Raw genomic sequence first — 20,066 nt, forward strand, 5'->3', positions numbered from 1 at the left:
TCTCGAGTGAGACGTTTCTTACTTGTAAGATCCCCCCACTACTCTATGTCATTTTGCCACACTAGTGGGACAACTCTGGTATACTAGCAGAACCAAGCACGTTACTACTAGTGAAGCTAAATTGTGCACTAGTTGACATCTGCGTGCTCCTGGTACTTGTGAACCGTGACATAAAATTCTACCCATCATTTCCCGCTTCACTAATAGTACTAGTAGCTCGCAGTTGTCAACTAGTGCATCATTTTGCCTTCCGAGTAACACACAGTATATAAAGCTATAACACATTATATATATACAGATATATATATATATATATATCTATATATATATAATAAATAAATATATATGAACCCTGTACTGTACTTGGATTCCCCTCAACAAATTCTCTTTTGACTTTTTGCCACTAGATGGTAGTGTTGTTCCCTAGCGCTTGTCGATATCAACCTGTCAAAGTTGGGGGAAAAAAGAATGTACACAACCAAATGCTCAAAATATTTCCATTAATATTCCATGGTATAAAGTTCAAGCAGCACGGTGAACATGTCTGAAATGCCTACATGTTTTTCAGCAAAAGGAAATAAGGAATTTCAAAAAAAAGTACAATTCATAAAAAGTGATTACTTTTTCAATCCAACATTATTTGTGTTATTTTTTTTCACGGGCGTCTTTTGAATGGCATCCATCAGCAGCATTCCATTGCTTCCCTTTTAGTCTGTTGTTGTTGCACTTGTTAGTGCTGTACTATGTAGCTAATTCATACAAACTGTTTTTGCTGTTAGTAAAAAAAAAAAAAAAAAACATGTTTTTTTCTCGTTATCAATAAGTACTTGATTAAAATATTTTAATTATTTTTACATGACTTTGAACTTATAAAACAATCTGATATTTTTAAGCTCCTTCCCACGATTTTATGAAATTATCATTAGACAATTAATACAATCATGTTTATTCATTTTCCACATATTTTGTATTGTATTGAAAAAAGCATATGAAATTATGACAACATTTGGATTAAAATTATTACAATATGTTAATTCATTTTAAATGTTATTTTATTGAATGAAATTGTCCTTAAATAATTATTACATGATTAGTTTTTTTTGTAATTTGTTGAATACAATTTACACAAAATATAAGAAACAATCACATGTTAATTATTACAATATAACTTCAAAGAAATTTACATTTTAGATATTTTATTAAATTTGTTACGGGTTGATTAATTTTTCACTTATTTTCTAATTTACTAAAAGAATACAATATTACTACACTCAAAAAGAAATACAAATATGTTAGTCATTTCATTTATTAAAAAAAAAAAAAAAAAAAAAAAAGCTTTATTCTGTTGCAAAATTTACTCATACAGTATGTATTATTTGATCAGGGACCATGTGAGGTTTTATTATTCTTATCCATCCATCCATTTTCGTAACCGCTTCTCCTATAAGTGCGGCCCATTTACATTATTATTATTATTTGTTTCGATATGAGTCACACGCACTAAAAAGTGTTTCAAGGAATTCCACAACGTGCCGCTGTTTTGGCCAAAAAAAGTGAGCATTGTTTCAGAAAAGAGGTTTCAAGCTGTTTAGTGACACTCCTGGCTGAAGTTTGCTCCGTAACTTGCCTTTGGAAAGTCCACTAGCTTCATGCTAACGCACAATGCAAAACGCCATAAACGGGTTCATGAAACTAGCATCGATAGTCGCCTGTAATTCTAGACCTTTAAACAAGTTCAATTTGAACACAAGCATGCAAACAGAGCATAAAACAATACTCAAAGGCATGTATTCTTTATCCTCTGTGAAAAATGACAATATTGCTGCAGCTTCGTCGTGACAGTTGTCTTCTGCGTGTCATCATCAAATCTACGTGTAGTACAGTATGTCTGTCTGTCTGGAATATGCTGCTCCCTGGTTGCCAAGGGAACACGCACACACAATGCAACGCAATGATCATGTTGCACCGTGTCTTTACATCCTATGAAATTACTGCAACGTAAAAAGTGTCAATTGCTATTTTCCTCTACTCCCATAGAGCGGCTCGTCCACTAACCGGGTCGAATCCCGGCTCCAACCGTCTGCTGTTGACGTGTCCTTGAGCAAAACAACAAACACTGATTTGCCTGCAGAGGTCGCCTTTGGCAATGGGAAACTGTTCTCAATTGCCCAATTTGCTGAAACAAAGGAAATTCACGACTTAAAGATGATTTGAGATGTACGAGTTCCGTTACAAGTCATTGATTCGTCGTGTAAGTTCAATCTTAAACAAAGCATTGAAATGATTTTCGGCATAGATGTTGAGCAAACTGAGACAAAGTGGCATGTGCTGTAGGTGCAATCGCACACACGCACACACACACGCGGCGTTGAAAGGCTCGCTCTCTTATCTATTTTTACCCTGTTTGGTCCATTAAGATCATCAGTGATGAGAGTTAATGAGCGAAGCCTCTCCACAAAAACAGACAGTAATCACATATGTCCCGAAGAGCAAGCGCACACGCACACGCACACGCACACGCACGACATGTATGGATCCATAACCCACAGTCGTGCAAAACAGAATTCATGTATAATAATGACAAAACAAGATATGTCGAGATAAAAAAAAGCACCCAGCAGCAATGATAATAAACTTGTGACATGCTGACTAGTTTTGTTGTGAAATGACAACTTTATTGTCGTGATATCACAAAAACTTTATTCTCCAAACTGCAACTATTTTCCTCGTAAAACGACCTCATTCGAATAAAGTTACAACGCTAATCTCGTAGTCTTCCCCCCCCCCCCCCCCGCATTATTATGTGTCTTCTTTCTTGTAATGTGACAGCTTTTTGTGTCACCTGTGTTCATTTTTATTCATGTGACATTATGACATTTCTCATTTGTAAAAATAAGTACAAATATATATTTTTGGGAATACCACAACGTAATTTACATCAAATTATGACATGTTTTTTTTATAATGCTAAGATTTTTTTTATGGTACTGTAATATTTTTTGTCATCGTGTTTCTGACTTTTTGCTCATAGTATTACACCTTTATTCTCGGAACAATAATAATAATTATTTTTCTCTTAAAATGATGACTTCTTTTCTTGCACAATTACAACTCGATTCTCCTAATGTGAAGACTTGACTTTCTTCTTTTCTTTTTAATAATAATAGTGATTTTTGCACGTGAAATTATTGTAGCGTTTTTTTTTCCTTCTTTTTCTCTCATCATAATTTGGCGCGATAATAGCCATTTTTTTCTTGCAAAAGTATGACTTGAATCTAAAGCAAAGCAAATGTATTTATATAGCGCGTTTCATACGCGCGGTAACTCAATGTGCCGTCCATGATTAAAAGCATTTACAAAACAGAGAAGAAAACAGCTTATAAACATTGAAGCTTATGAAATAGCCGTTAAAAGTGGAAATGCTCTAAAAAGCATGTGGGAAAAGAAGAGTTTTTAACCTGGATTTGAAAACATTCCCACTTGGGGCTGACGTCACCGCCACGAGCATTTCTTTCACGTATTGAGGACCTCAACCGTTTAGTGATTTATAGACCAGTAGCCGAACTTTAAAATCCATTCTAAAGCTGACTGGAAGCCAGCGTAAAGACTTTAGAATTGGAGTAATATGCTCTGACGTCTTTGTTGTGGTCTGAACCCGAGCCGCAGCTGTTTAAGGCTCTTTTTAGAAGACCATTACAATAGTCAAGTTGACTTGAGATAAAAGCATGGATGAGCTTCTCCTGGTCTGCTTGACACACGCAAGCCTTCGCTCTGGATATGTTCTTCAGATGGTAGAAGGCAGTTTTAGTCTTTGATTTGATATGACTGTTGAAAGTCAGGAACTCCGAGGTTTCGGACTTGGTCTTTGGTTCTTCATGAGCCTGACCCCAGGTATTTACGAGCAGCGATCCTCTTTTCTTTATTGCCCAAAACAATTATTTCTTATAAAACTGCAACGTTATTTTTGTAATTCACCACTTTTGTATCGTAAAATTACATCTCTATCTTGAAATACAATATTTATTGTTGTAGTACTAAAATGTTCATCTTGTAAAATTAAGACTTTTTTAAAACATCTTGCAGTGTCACAACTTTTTTTAATTGTAATATTAAAGTTTTAGTCTCGTAATATTACATCTTTGATCATGAAACAACAATTTCATTCTTGTGTAATCGCTAAATCTCTCTTGTAAAATGACATCTTTATTCCGGTAAAATTCCAGTTTTTCTCGTAACATGAAGACTTTTTTAAAAATTATTTTCGCAATATTGAAGTTATTCTCAGCATACTTCTTTTTCCACATACACAAACAAACAATGTATGTTGTATACCATATATACGTCATCCTTATTGAACAAAACTCAAACCACGTGATCACCAACTACGCAGCAGCTGTTCAAAAGAGATATATTTATTTGATTTGATTTGATTTGATTTGATTTTTTTCCCCCGATTGGGCCGAGTCAGCAAAACTCAGCGGGGCGTCCGTTGTCGGAGGGACGCCTCGGCCCGTTGCAGTTTATGGGGAAGGGTCAGCATCCGGCCCCGCAAACAAATTCCTTGTTGACATTTATGAGTCAAATTTCCGCTTCCGTGTGAAACTTGTCAACAAAGTGACTCACCACAACACTGACGAAGAAGATTTTGGCTCGTCTTGCACCAAATGGAACATTTTCCGACATCCACCTTGTCATTCTTCACATAATGACCTTATTTGGTTCGATGAGAGGAAAATATTGCAAACTTAGAAATATGGTCAAATGAATACCGCTCTTAACAGGGTCATATTTATTCTTGTATATCATTTGAATAATCAGATGATGTTAATGTGAAATGTGTTGAAAAGCAGAGCTGGTTTTTGATTGAACAACTCAACAAAAGAAGGCGATTTCATTCCAAGTAATATTACGTCTTTATGCTTGTAAAATTATCATTTTATTCTCATAATATAATGCTCTTTTGTCATGATGTTTAAAATATGTAGTAAAAATCTACTTTTATTCTTGTGAGTTTCTGACATATTTCCTTGTAAAGTTTGTAATATTTCCACTTTTTTTTGTTTTGATGTTGTTATGACATTTTTGTGTGTGTAATAGTTTGACTTTATTTTCATAAAGTCACATTTTTTGTTTCGTAATAACTCGGTCGTTTGTAGACAACCTTACTCTAATAATAATAATACACATTTGTTTGGTAATATATTAAGTGTATTTACATAATATTATGAGTCTGGTCATATTTTGTTTGACTTATATTTTCAAACAGTTTTTTCTATGAATATTCTCACTTTCTCTCTTGCTCTGCGTGTGTCGGGGTTGAAACGATGACGCAGACAAAAGGACTCGGCGATGAAAAATAAAAGGGACATCTTTTATTCGGCGAGTGGCGCACGCACAGAACATCCATACGTTAATGAGTACATGGCCGTCGTCGTCGCCGTAACGCGCTAAAGGCAGCTCCATGCACAGTTGGGACTCTGTTAGCTCTGCAAGTCGAGTACAGCAGTAGAAAGTGATTCAATGAATCCGGCGTCCATTGGCAAAAATACGCTTTGCTCGTCCTCCTCGTCGCCGTCGGTCCGTTAGCCGGTCGGATCTCGTGGAATTGGATAAAGTATTCCCGTTCGTAACGTGAACGACATGGTGGACCGATATGTTCCGACAAGGGGGTGTTCTTAAATTGCGGTTCGGAAGACTTCTTAAAAGTCAAGATACTGTATAAAGGGTGTTTCCAATTCAACAGTGTTATAACACCTGTAGAATCAAAACATACATTGGTGAATGCCACATTCTTCTTGAAAAGTGCATAAAGTGAGACTGGCCCAAATTGTTTCGTTTAAAGTCAATATTTGGCGTCAATTGATATTTATGGGTGGAAAAAAAATAAATCAATCAAATCCCCAAAACCCCCAGTTACTGTAAATCCTATTGGGAAAGAGACTCTATGGCAATTCAATGTTTCATTTTTGCTATGTGAAAGAACATTTCTAGGCCAATGTTTTATTGATATCCATGTGTGCAAATGTTGATAAAAGATAAGACGTGCAAACATACGTACGGCGCTTGACAAATGTATTAGACCACCAGCATTGGTAGTACTATTTACCAAAATCTTTTTGATAGGTTTCTGTCATGGTTAATTCACCAGTACAGTCGATGTAAAAAGTCTACACACCCCTCTTCAAATAAAAAAAGAGAGAGAACAAATGTCAAAACCTTTTCCATCATTCATGTGGCCTATAATGCAATGTTTTCGCCGGATGATGTAAAAATAAATGACCGAGATGAAATGGCATGCGGTTGCACAAGTGTGCACACCCTCTAATCACCGGCATTTGGTTGTGTTCAAAATTGACATTCAAACCTAAATGAAAGTCAGCACACAACCGCCACCATTTTAAGTGCTTCTGATTAACCCACCCACCCACATTTTCAGATGTTCTAATAGGCTTTTCATTGCATTTTTTGGCTCTCAAGCAGAAGTCTGAAAGTTTTGGAACTGTTCATACTTCCCTCCACCTTGACTAGAAAAGAAACCACATTAAAGCTTTTCCTTATGCTCCTTTTTTTTTTTTTTTTTTTTTTTTTTTTTTTTTATGCCTGGCGGTCTAATACGTGTGTTAAGCGCTGCATATTGACGATGGACAACTCAATTACGATCACACTGGAGGACGTGTCAGCCTTGCTGGGATCTTTGGGTGAATGCTGCTGCTGCTGCTGCTGCTGCTGTTGTTGTCGTTGTTGTCGTTGTCACCGGAACGAATGTTTTCGCCACGATGACTCCGGACTTCGGTACGTCTCCTCAAAGCGGCTGAGTTAGCAAAAAAAAAAAAAAAAAAAAAAACGCAGACAACGTCAAGACAATTGACTTTTGCATACGCGCCGGTTTACGTGTCGCATACCAGCTGGAAGTCGTTTAGCAGGTGCTCGACGTTGATGTCGTCGTAGTTCTCCTGGAGAGCGTTGGGGTCGTCCCGGGACTCTTCCTGATCACCCGTGCCCACATTTTCTAAACTGTTGAGGGGTGAAAAACGAAACGTTTTTTGTTTGTTTTTGTTTTTCACCATAAATCACAAATGTGGTGTAGGCAAAGTGGTACGCAGGCTGCCTAAGTGCAGTTCAGTTGTATTTAACTTTTTCACCACAACACAGTGGCATTTCGTCATGAAGAACTGTTTTCTTGAAAACTTTTATTTAGGTACAATTTTTATTGGGTGACAGCGACAGTCGCCTTGGCAGTCAAACACAGATATACAAAATGAAAACACTTGCAAGGAGCATGGAGGAGCTGTTGACACTGTACTGCCTGCAAAATGGCCAACAGGGGCTGACATCACTCACTAGGCCACACCCCTTCATAGCATGCAACAGGACAATTACTACAGTGGCTGTGTGTGACTTTTGGCTTATTTCTTTCCATTCTCTTTTATTATGTTTGTATACTTTACAATGCGGTGTTATTATTTCTTTCTTAAAAACATAACAACAATTTGTGGTGGAATTTTGGGTTCCCGAACGGATTAACGGCATTTCAATTCAATGAGACGTTTCAAATTGGACCTTTGGAATTCTATTTTGGAGCTTTTCCCTGTTTGCTGCCCCCTATTGATTTGGAGGTTCCAGCGCGAGGTGATGAAACCGCCATATTTACAACATTGCCCGTGATGTCGAACTGTTGTTTGTTTTCTTCTCGTCTTTTTTTGTGTGCTCCACAGTCCATCAGAGTAATGAAGACAGTCATCCCCGACGCGCCCCTCACCTCCTCTTCCCCGTTAAGACCGAGTTGAGGTACTTCTTGACGGCCATCTGTTTGCGGAAGCGGCTGTAGTTGTCCGTGAAGATGGCGTCCGAGTGGCGCTTGACCGGCTCGTCCATCAGCTCGTCACTGGGCGCACGTGACAGGGTAAAATCAAAGTAAGACGAGAAGGGAACATAAGTGATGAGCCATTTTGCCTCATGGCATCGCTTAACCTTTAGCAATTTGCATCATCAGGCAAGTCAGCTCTTATCATCGCAAATGTCACTGGACCCAAACACACACACACACACACACACGCGCGCGCACACAAAATGTATTTGTAAAAAAAAAATAAAAAAATGTCAAGATACGTGTTATTTTGTTCTATTTCTACTTTTACTACAGATGCGCGTCAGTAGATGACCCCCACGACCCCAACAGGCATCCCCCATTTCTCGCATACTTTCAGCTGAATGGTAGAGTGTAGTATTGGTTTCAATGCACACTGGCTCAATGGAAGATTGCTCACTTTAGATTGATTGCTCTTACAACAGACAAGGCAATTTCAAAATAACCAACGTTCTCATCTGAATTCAGCTAAAAATCCAAACTAGAACTCCGATCTAGTTTCCCCCCTGCAATAATGATAAGGAGCATCCGCCTACCCGACTCTCTTCCCAATCAGAGACTCCAGGTACCTCCTGGCTGAAAGCTGCCCCAGAAGTTTGCTGTAGCCGCTGGTGAAAAGCCCGTCCGCGTGTCTCGTCGGTCTGCGCGCGACAAACAGCAGGAAAAGTCCCAACGGCTCAGATCATCCAATCAGCAAATACATCAGAACTTGACGCGATAACGACGCGCCTCACGTTTCAAGGGAAAATGCTGCAGACAGAATGGAGAATGGTTGTTCTCACCTCATGGATGCGTAGGGCAGACTGAGCGTCCTGGAGTAGAGCACGCTGAAGAGCGCAAAGAGGAGAAGGAGCTGGGGGCATCTCCGCTGTGACGTCATTTTTACACCTGCACGACCACAGGGAGTATTTAGCCGAAATGGCAAAATCCCAGCTTTGCTTTTCGGCGACACAAATGAACTCGGAAACCTAGCGGACCCCCCCCCCCCCCCCCCCAAAAAAAAAAAAAAATGCACCCATCGCCTTGGAGGTTTGGGCACGATTTTGCACAACAGTGCCATTGTGGTCAACCATCACAATTCAATTCGATTCGTTTGGAACTATAGCATTTATCGGTCGCTAAGTCCTAATTGCGCAGGGCAACACCGCGCGTTCCTGGAGATTGGACCTCCATCCAAACTTTGTTCTCGACTACTTTTCAACCAAATGTGAACTCAAGCAGAGAACTCTCCTTAAAACGCATTTTGAAGGAAGGCGACTCTTGCAAAACGAGAGAAAAGGGCCCAAAATCCATGCGTAATTGCGCACGGGACAAATCCAAATGACAATTGAGGCAATATTTGAAACAAGTATGATTTCAATCATATGAATGAGTGAAGATTGGTTCTCGCGAACGTGCACCAGTGCAAAAGATAAGCGAGTCTCATTCGATTTCTTTTGTTGAATCAGAAATAGCACCATGGTTCCAAATTTCCCAATAACGAACTCAATACCTTTTTTACCCAAATGTCACCATCGAAAATGATGCTTCAAAGTATCTTCGCGGTGTAAATATCAATATCGTAAGCAAGCGAAAGAAATCACGGCGAAACCGATGCGCCATTACGCACGGAGCCGATGTCGCATTCCAAACCCCTCCACGATCCCGAAAGCCCTCAAATCCACTTCAAAGTGAATTTGGTTTGTTCTTTACAAATGGAAAATAGCAACCTTACACGTGAAATCAAATGTGGTGAATGTGCGGGAATCCCGGTGCGCTTGCTGCCGTCCTCTCCAAGCCTGTTGATGGGATGACGCGTTGGCTCTTTCGTACACCTTTTATACGCCCCCTGTGGACCCCCAAGAGGACCAAAATGAGATTTGATGATGGGGGGAGGGGCGTCCGTCGGTCACCGCCGACGTCATCGCCGCGACGCACTGCGCGAACCCGCGCGCCAGTGAGTATTTATTTTCATGAATCATCTGGCTGCCTCATGAGTGGCCACTGAGCTCAGGTCACTGTGTGGACAACTCGGACGTGACGTCATCTGAAATCAAGTTCCGCCAATTCAAAATAAGGTTTGTGAAATAAAAAAACAAAAAAAACGAAAACTTTTATTGTGGAGCGGATGCAACTCGCTTTCTGTTGGGAAGGACACCTTTGGCCACGGCAGTCGTGAATTGCACTCTTGTCAGTTGCATGGTAGCAATTGCATCACTTCATCGAATGTAAATGGGGATTATGATGAATTCGTTGCCGTTGTGCATCTGGTGTATGCGCCTTGACCACCCGGTGGCAGTGTAGTACACGACACAGATAAACATGGAGATGGTCACAAGTCCTCAATAAGCCGCAGTGAACACGAGTCGTGTTTTACTCACAGGAAAACGAATATATGCCTGTGAAAGTTGCTATGTTGTCTGGCTACGTGTTGCTGCACCATTTGTGTTCGACCGTCAGTTGTTTAAAGGTTTATAGCGATCATGTTGTCAACGCTCGTTGCGTTAGCCTGTCTTCGGCCTCTCCCATTATGCGTTAGCGTGACGCTAGCGCACGTTCACAAGTCACGTGGTTCGTTGTTGCGTAATTCTCCATGTTTTACATTTAGTTTGACAGCAAACCGTCAACAAGGAACGCGACAGTTGCTTTGTCGTGCAGTTCGCTGCCGCCATCTAGTGGCGGAGTGCTTGTCGCTCACTCGTACTGTGTGTCCAATCGTCGCTCACATCGCGAAGCCCAAATATTCACGAGATGAAGATGCATTTCTTTCTATGTCATTGTTATCAATACTAGTAAGTGCTAATGTCTTTTTGAAGTCTCTCTGCGTTTATTGTCCCCAACCGCTTGAAAACTCGCCTGCGGCGTTACCCTTCTGCCATGAAGCGTGTGTCCTTTTGTGTCCTTGTGTTGTGTGTGCAACCCAAACACACACACAGTGGATCTTGCGGATTATCACTGGATGTGCGCACATCCCCACTTGTTTTCCCATTCAGGATTTGTTGGGACAAAAGAATGAAGAACGCCACGGAAGTGTTGCAGAATCCGCCACCCCACGATGTTTGGCGTAACGTCAGCCCCCCGTGCGCCGTCCTTCCCGACATCAGTACGTCCGATTTTCCATTCACCCGTCCCTCCGTCTGTTCGATCACCCGAACATCTATCCGTCCGTGTGTCAGCTGTGGGTGTGTGCGAAGTATTGAGGTTTTTTTTTTTTTTAACGATAACAGGGAGACGTATACCATTGACGAGTCCGGAATGGCAACGGGCCCACGTCAAATATTTGTCAGGTCGCCCGGACCCCCACGTGTCCCCTCCGCCGCCTCCCCATCTTCTCCACCATGATGGCCCCATGCGCAACGTAATGTGATCAGGCCACAGAGAAAGTAGATTAGGGGCCAAGTCGGCCGTAATTGACAGCAGTGACTGGAGACAGAGCCCGTCAGGAAGGGGAAGCGAGCATTATTGCGTGGATGTTGATGGAATGTTTGGGCGGGAGGGGAAACGTTCCTTTGGACCACGACCGCTGCGTCGTGAAAGTGTGTTGGACCTTGGATTTCTAACACTTCATCTTCCTTCCAAAAACAAGAGACGCATCGGGATTCATTTGAAATACCATCCGCCAATCTCGGGTAGCTCATGTCAACAGCTATGAGGCTAGTAGTAGCGATGTTTTCGGAAGAAACACAGCAATATGCTACATTTTATACCACAGTTAGTTTGGACCGAGCAATTTGATTGGACAAGAGTCATACCGTGAGTGACGACACAGCCTCGCAGTTGTCCCAAAGCATTCACGTGGCCTTTGGCTAGTTAGCATGTCGCGCACACGGCTAACTCCGCTTCTGTTTGTGTCGGCCGATGAAAGCGAGGAGCAGATCAAATGAACAAATCCTAATTTGTTGTTGCTTATTACCGTCAAGTGAGCAAATGCAAAAGCATTATTGTATAAAAATCCTTGTATTTATTTTGATATCATTTCAATATAATGTTTATTTGTTTGTATTTTTGACCTGACACAAAGAAAACTTTTTTTGTCTTTCTTTCATTTTGACAAAAAAAAAAAAAAATTACAATATTTTTGTGTGCCATATTTAACGTAAAATACCAAACAACCGAGTGGACGGTGGACCTCCCAGCCCTCCATGGCAGTGGTGCGCTTTACCTACTGGGTAAAAAAATATGTAAACCCAACCAACCCCGGCATATTTGCGGCTCGGCATCAGCGAATTCATATGTTTGCGGATTTTATATGTATAATTTTGAATGTATGGAACCTATCCTCTGTCAAATAAATGACTTTTTGGGTCAAAAATTAAAGAAGGGGATTCCAATTTGGGAATGCAGCCTTTCACAGTGTATCATCACTACCTTGAAGGTCATCTCTCTACCTAAAAAAAAAAAATAAAAATGGGTGTACGATCAGAATCAGAGTCAGAATCATCTTTATTATCCAAGTATGTCCCAAAAATGTGTCTCCGGTAATTGGAGCCGCTCTAGTACGACAACAGACAGTCAATTGACGGAGGACACTTTGGACATTGAGAAAAACAGTCACTGAGCGATAAAGGGTCGCTCGCCGAGGGGAAGACTTGGACTGAGGTAGACGTCCGTGTGACCACGAGGGGAATCCCCTGGCGAGTTAAGTGGCTCCTCTGGGCCGCCTCATCCAATTAGCTGAGCCCGGAGTGGCGATTCTACGCGGACATCGTGACGATGGTGCGAGTGCTGGGGGTGGGGGTCTCGTTGCAGATGAGACGCAGACGATCCGTGCGGCGTTTTGAGCAAACCAAAGCGGTGCCCGAGGGAGAACGATGGCGATCAAGACGTAGGAGCCGTTGTATCGGAACCGTAAAGGTCAATGGAGATGAAGACGTGGAACCTGGAACCGCTGTCAAATGGAAAGCATGCATCTCGCAAATTTGTTGTTCTCTCAACAAAAGAAACTTTTTCCTCCTCGTTCACTCACAAATACATATGAGATACATGCTTTTCATCGGACGACAATGACGATAGTGGCATAAATGCTAAACCATAGCAGAGTATACCATAGTATATAGTATACCATAGCTATACCACTAGTTTTATTTAGCTTCTTTATGCTGATGTTTATGATTGATACTTTTTGTAATCGTTTTTTTGGTAGCACCGTGGGCCCTTGAGTAACATGATTTCAATCCTCTGTGCGTGCTACGCATATCGTTGAATTGAGAATAAAAGTACCTTGTACCTTGTATTATATTAGGTATCTAGATGTCAGGCGTGTGGTAGAAGTATGGTGCGTGCACTGGAAGATGCCAACAAAGATTTTTTTTAAATCTGGAAAAAATAAATGAATACAATTGGTTTAAATATTAAAATAATCGCAAATAAATGATACAGTTGTAATATATAATATTTCAGGCATTAAACGGAGGAGTTGGCAGTTTTAAAAGCGCTAGCAAGTTTCGAATCCCGCCTCACTTCAGTAATCATGCCACCCCCAAGGTTGACCAAAGCTTTATTCCAAATAGAGTATTCTAAAAGTTCCAGCAAAGCTCCTGAAGCCTAAGCAAAAAGGTCAGCACGAGGCTGCGGGGATGTGCGGTTGAACGACTATGCGCTTGGTAAAGGGTTGACTTCCTGTCGGTCATGCCATCTGTCCCTGTTCGATTGTTCTTTCTCATGCGCGGTGGTAAAGTGAAAATGCAAACCCTCCTTTTTAATTAAAATAAAAACAAGAAAATGTCAAAACATGTCCAAGTGTTTTATTTTTTTAAATATTCAATAACAACAAGTAAATAAGTAAATGAGACAATAATGATAATAATATTTTCAGTACAAAATAATATTAAAATCAACATAATCCATGCAACAGTGATTTAAAAAAAATCATGAATTAATAAAAAATAGAAAATCAATTACCATTATGTATAATAAATCATTTAAAAGAATCACAGCAAATAAATAATACAATTAAAATTAAAAAATTTTAAGTGAAATAATTATTCATTAAAAGATTAACACAACAAAATGACAGACGTAAAGCATCAAATGTCAAGATCAGTGCAACAACAACAACGTTATTTCTTCTAAGTTAATTCTTTTGTTTGTTTTTTAAAAAGACAAATGTAAGCAATACCAGCAGCGTATGGATTGCTTCAATTTTTTTCCATGATTACAATAATATAAAATGTGAATGAATGAATGGCCATTTGCGCACAATAAATCACATTTTGCTGTCTTCAGCAAATAATGGATGAACGACTGCCTCTTTACTTTTAGCAGTAGCCAGATGAATACCTCCATCACCGTGTCAATAAATAATGGCCACTTCCTATCTTGGTAATGGAAGAATTGTTGCAATAGGCGTCATTGGAATAGCTTACACACTCACACACACACACACACACACACACACACTCCTGTGTCGTCATGTGATAGATTGTCGTCCCCCGCCAAAAGATGTTAGAGATCAATTCTGGAAAAATTCCCCCGATAGTGAATCAGGTTGACCGCCGATCCAAATGGATCCGCATGGAAGTTGGGGAAATGAGCCGCATTAAAGCAAAGACAACGATGACACGCTTTCCGGACCACATGGAAAAAAAAAAAAGTCTTTAATTACGATTCGTGTTGCGCAAACAAACGCAGTGAGGCCTTCTCATACGCGCTTCATGGTCAGGCAGGGTCCCCGGAGAATTTGTTAATAGGGGGTCTTGTTTTGTGTGTGCGTCAATTAGACATCCGTCCAGAGCTCGTGCTTGCATCCTGAATGAAGTAAGTGCATAAATACATTTGGCAGACATTACACATCCACATGCCAGCCATCTTGAATTAAGTCGCTCGTTAACCAGACCAAAAAAACCTTCCCAGAATGCATTTGGGTCCGTGCCAATCTGATTACTTGCCCATCTATCTATCTATCTATCTATCTATCTATCTATCTATCTATCTATCTATCTATCTATCTATCTATCTATCTATCTATCTATCTATCTATCTATCTATCTATCTATCTATCTATCTATCTATCTATCTATCTATCTATCTATCTATCTATCTCTCTCTGGTGGAGGTGCGATCTCATCCAGTCGCGGTGAAACTCTCAGTAATGACATAATGGTGTGGGGCCGCATTCCATCCGGTTGATGCCCGCCGCGTGCCATTGTGCGGCAGGCATCATTAACGTTGTTAGCGCCGCCGCAGCCTTTTCTGCCGTGACATGTCAAAATGTCTTGAGAGGACTCGCCACAGTGCAGAAATGAGCTCAGAAGAGATTTTGGCTTTGCTTTTTGCAAGACTTGTTTACAGTCAACCTTCATACCGCTTTGATTCATATAAAGCGCATGTACAGTATCACATCTTGAGAGATATTACTTAAGACAATAAAATACTCATTTTAATATTTAAGAAAATATCCAGGGATATATATATATATATATATATATATTTTTTTTTTTATACCCAAACAGGCCGCGACATGAGATAAGATAATCACGTCTTTGTCTTGAGACATGGTGAAGCAGCATGTGGTTAACTTTGCCACGGAAACATCATATCAGTGCAGCTTCTTCTCTTTGAGTGTTTTCACTGGATCACAGATACCAAAGCAGCCTTGCAATAACGAAAATCGAAAGTGCGTGCGCGTTATGGCAGGATGACCCCACCTTCCAGCAGGAACCAGCGGGCGAAATGGATGACAGTTAAGTGGCACCTAAGTCCATTTCCATGTTTTCACCCAGAGGAGACATGAAAAATAGCAATTTTACCTGGTGCATCCAAGTTTTCAAATGTTATGCAACAGCTCAGTACTGCAGTTTGCATGCAAGCCTCGTGCAGCGTTCTAAAATTAGCAAAAGATACACAATGCAACAGTGTAAGAAGGAACAAATGTATATTTAAAAACAGTCGATTTTACCTTCGTGATCCTTTTAAGCAGCGGAAAGTTATATATGTTCACCAAGCTAATATTTCAGATGTGTGTGTAATTATCAATCCATAGAGTAGGTTTTTGTCAAATTAAAATGTTCTGTGTAATATTTTGTTTTGGGGGTTTCATATTTTTAAATCTAATTGAGTATTTTTTTTGTACAATATTTTTGTCAAATATTTGAGTATTTTTTTTAAATCTAATGTGTTTTTCATTTTTGTCTCAGATTCGGGTGTTTTTCAGAACGCCATGTATAAAATTGTTATTGATGACAAATGTTGCGATAATTACATTTCACACCCATATTATTAGACTGTTCACGCCGACTGTAAACATGCTTATATTTTGGGATGGGAATGTCTACCTACCGATCATCTACGAACTAACTAAAGCGGAGGACAAAACGCAGGAAGTGTGACTCAGAGCAGAATTAAGATTGACTGCAATATTGAGAACAAAAAGACTCCTCTTGACCATATATAGTCACAACTGCAAAGACATACAGTATACTGACCATTCATGTAATATTTTCCGATTGCATTCTGCAGCTCAGCATTCTTGCTCTCTTTTATTGTTTTATGCACCCACAAACACCCACACGTGCACATTCATGGTGCTCAGCTGATATTGTGCAGATCGCATGGCTTTGGCGGCAGTGTCATTTTTTTCCCTAAGCTCCTTATGCTCAACAACGTTTGTTCACGGACTTGTGTTGTAGATCCAATTGCGTAACAGTGTCAGTGACTGAGAACATCGCTGCAGTCACTCAGGACCAGTCTCTTGTATAATTGAGAGCCAATATACAAGCCCAATTCCAATGAAGTTGGGACGGTGTATTAAACATAAATAAAAACAGAATACAATGATTTGCAAATCATGTTCAACCTATATTTAATTGAATACACTACAAAGACAAGATATTTCATGTTCAGACTGATAAGCGTGATTATTTTAGCAAATAATCATGAACTTAGAATTTTATGGATGCAACACGTTCCCAAAAAAAGCTGGGACAGGTGGCGAAAAAGACTGAGAAGGTTGAGGAATGCTCATCAAACACGTGTTTGGAACATCCCACGGGTGAACAGGCTCATTGGGAACAGGCGGGTGCCAGGATTGGGTAGAAAAGGAGCTTCCCTGAATGGCTCAGTCGTTCGCGAGCAAAGATGGGGCGAGGTTCACCTCTTTGTGAACAAGTGCGTGAGAAAATAGTCATGCATTTTAAGGACAATGTTCCTCAACGTGCAATTGCAAGGAATTTAGGGATTTCCTCATCTCCGGTCCGTAATATCATCAAACGGTTCAGAGAATCTGGACAAATCACTGCATGTAAGCGGCGAGGCCGAAAACCAACAATGAATGCCCGTGACCTTCGATCCCTCAGGCGGCACTGCATCAAAAACCGACATCGATGTGGAAAGGATATCACCGCGTGGGCTCAGGAACACTTCAGAAAACCAATGTCAGTAAATACACTTTGGCGCTACATCCGTAAGTGCAACTTGAAGCTCCACTATGCAAAGCAAAAGCCATTTATCAACAACACCCAGAAATCCCGCCGGCTTCTCTGGGCCCGAGCTCATCTAAGATGGACCGACGCAAAGCGGAAAAGTGTTCTGTGGTCCGACGAGTCCGCATTTCAAATTGTTTTGGGAAATTGTGGACGTCGTCTCCTCCGGGCCAAAGAGGAAAAGAACCATCCGGACAGTTATGGACGCAAAGTTCAAAAGCTAGCATCTGTGATGGTATGGGGCTGTGTTAGTGACATTGGCATGGGTAACTAACAAATATGTGAAGGCACCATTAATGCTGAAAGGTACATACAGGTTTTGGAGAAACATACGCTGCTATCCAAGCGACGTCTTTTTCACGGACACCCCTGCTTATTTCAGCAAGGCGATGCCAAACCACATTCTGCACGTGTTACAACAGCGTGGCTTCGTCGTAAAAGAGTGCGGGTACTAGACTGGCCTGCCTGCAGTCCAGACCTGTGTCCCATTGAAAATGTGCGGCGCATTATGAAGTGTAAAATACGACAACGGAGACCCCGGACTGTGGAACAGCTGAAGCTGTACATCGAGCAAGAATGGGAAAGAAGTCCACCTACAAAGCTTCAACAATTAGTGTCCTAAGTTCCCAAACGTTCATGGAATGTTGTTCAAAGAAAAGGTGATGTAACACAGTGGTAAACATGACCCTGTCCCAGCTTTTTTTGGATACGTGTTGCAGCCATAAAATTCTAAGTTCATGATTATTTGCTAAAAACAATCACGTTGATCAGTTTAGAACATTAAATATCTTGTCTGTGTAGTGTATTCAATTAAATATAGGTTGAACATGATTTGCAAATGATTTTATTCTGTTTTTAATTGTTTAACACAATGTCCCAACTTCATTGGAATTGGGGCTGTAATAATCAGCGACTATTATTTAGCATGCTTAAACTGGTGTGGTGGACCAGGAAGTAGTAGTGATTCGTAAGGGGGATGTTCGAAAGGCACTAAGGAGGATGGAAAATGGAAAGGCACTTGGTCCTGATAATATAATTACATAATAGCTATACTCGTGTCAAATATGATCAACGATTTCAGAATATCATATGAAAATATACTTTGCAAAACAAGAATAAATGATGTAAGGATGTCTAATGCTTCTCATTATCAAGTCAAAAGCATTTTTTTATTGTTATTATTGTCCTACTGCTTGCATTTATGTATTGCTATAAATAAAGAATTAAACGAATAACAGTACTTCTGAATAAATGAAATTATCATTTGACGCTCAATATGGATAACGGTCGGATTCCACCGTGATGACGCAATGACATGACGTCAACACGCTCTCTACTCTGATTGGCGGAGAGGCGGAAGCAGAAAGGATGCCGACCGGGGCAGCAAACATGTCGGCGGTCAATTGAAAAGTTGTCGCTCGTCAAATTATCGGCACCGGGGCGTCTTTGTGTGTGTGTTCTTTTTAATGTTTAAGCTGCTTTGACACGATAAGCAGACGAGGACTCCACAATAAGAGCCAGAATATTCGTTATTATCAGGTTGGTGCTTGGTCGTACTTGCTGTTGAGTGACTAGAAGACTGGGAGCTTACTGTTAGCCAAGTTAGCATGCTAGTGTGGTTCGTGAACGCATCACCGGGAATTTACGCGTACGGTGCTCACCTGTCAAAACGCGTATGTCCACTTTGCAAATGTCAAAAATACACATTGTTGGTTTGACATAAGTAAAAGTGATAATAACTAATGTTTTTTTTTTTTTTTTTAAGCATGTGGCGCCTGTTAGAGTCAATTACATTGGACACATTGAAAAAGAGCAATTTTAAGCATTGCGTGTACGCACGTTGCCCTGAGACTCCTGTAATGTGAGGTCACAGACGAAGACATCATTTATAAACCATCTTCGGCTGGCTAAATGAAGCCAAGCGTGTCTGATGGTGCTTCTTGTCGAGCTACATGTTTCCATGCACATATTGAAATAATGATGATCTAGTCTGAACTTACTCTTACATGCGCTTGCTAAATATGAAATCTGGGACTGTTTAGTTGAACACAAAGCTGATATAAAATGTGTTAGATTTATGGTTTAAACTTTTAATATACGCAAATGTAAACCATGGCTTATTCTGTTATACGAATGGCACAGGTTATTTTTACCTTATGACATCTCGTGCGAGAGAATTTCATTGTTCTGCCTGTTACTACATGTCGCTGGTAAATACATTATTTGTAGTAAATCAGTAATAATTTTCGAAGCAGTTAAATGACATTAGATCCTTTATTTATTTTTTTATTTTTATTTATTTATTTTTTTTAATTATTATTTATTTTTTTTGCTGCACACTTGATGATATATCACGCCACACTAATGTGCTGTGTACCAACTGCAGCCTCGGCAAATGTCGGAACTGGCTGTGTATTGATAGACTCCGTTTCCCCCTCCAGAAATAATGCTGATATCTGGGACTCATGTCGGACGTCGTGTATGAAGAGACAGCCACGATGATTGCCGCAGGGGAATTGCAGTCGTTTGTCCCGTTTGGCCGTGATCACTGCAGGAACCACCCCAACGCCTTCAACCTGCAGCTGCGGGAGCTGCAGCCCGCCTCCGAGCTCTGGTCGTCGGACTGCGCCGCCGGCCTGGCGGGCTCCCTGCAGGAGGTCAGCCTGCAGGAGAGAGAGAAGGTGAGACCGTGGACTTTAGTAGAGACAGATATCGTTTTTTTCAGGGTACCGATACTGATTATTAGTAGTCAAGCAGGTCGTTAATCGATAGTGTTAGCCGATATTCATTTGCAGTAAAAA

At 40.5% G+C, this 20,066-nt stretch overlaps 2 protein-coding genes across 2 annotated transcripts in view; one reads left to right on the plus strand and one right to left on the minus strand.

Annotated features, from left to right (window-relative positions):
- Positions 1-6,681: 6,681 nt before the first annotated feature.
- vip (vasoactive intestinal peptide) lies at positions 6,682-9,642 on the minus strand. The gene is made up of 6 exons (XM_061690387.1): positions 9,582-9,642; positions 8,650-8,755; positions 8,404-8,508; positions 7,760-7,885; positions 6,903-7,014; positions 6,682-6,811 (listed from the first exon to the last, which is right to left on the minus strand). The coding sequence occupies exons 2-6, from the start codon at positions 8,745-8,747 to the stop codon at positions 6,803-6,805; spliced, it is 450 nt and encodes a 149-aa protein (XP_061546371.1). The 5' UTR covers positions 8,748-8,755; positions 9,582-9,642; the 3' UTR covers positions 6,682-6,802.
- Positions 9,643-18,644: 9,002 nt separating this feature from the next.
- Positions 18,645-20,066, plus strand: part of anapc1 (anaphase promoting complex subunit 1) — a 34,304-nt gene continuing 32,882 nt past the window's right edge. The window contains 2 exon segments of the mRNA XM_061689657.1: positions 18,645-18,804; positions 19,707-19,946. Coding sequence (XP_061545641.1) covers positions 19,731-19,946 — 216 coding nt within the window. The 5' untranslated portion in view covers positions 18,645-18,804; positions 19,707-19,730.

This window comes from Phycodurus eques, chromosome 11, assembly GCF_024500275.1.
Source record: "Phycodurus eques isolate BA_2022a chromosome 11, UOR_Pequ_1.1, whole genome shotgun sequence".
NCBI lineage: Eukaryota > Metazoa > Chordata > Actinopteri > Syngnathiformes > Syngnathidae > Phycodurus > Phycodurus eques.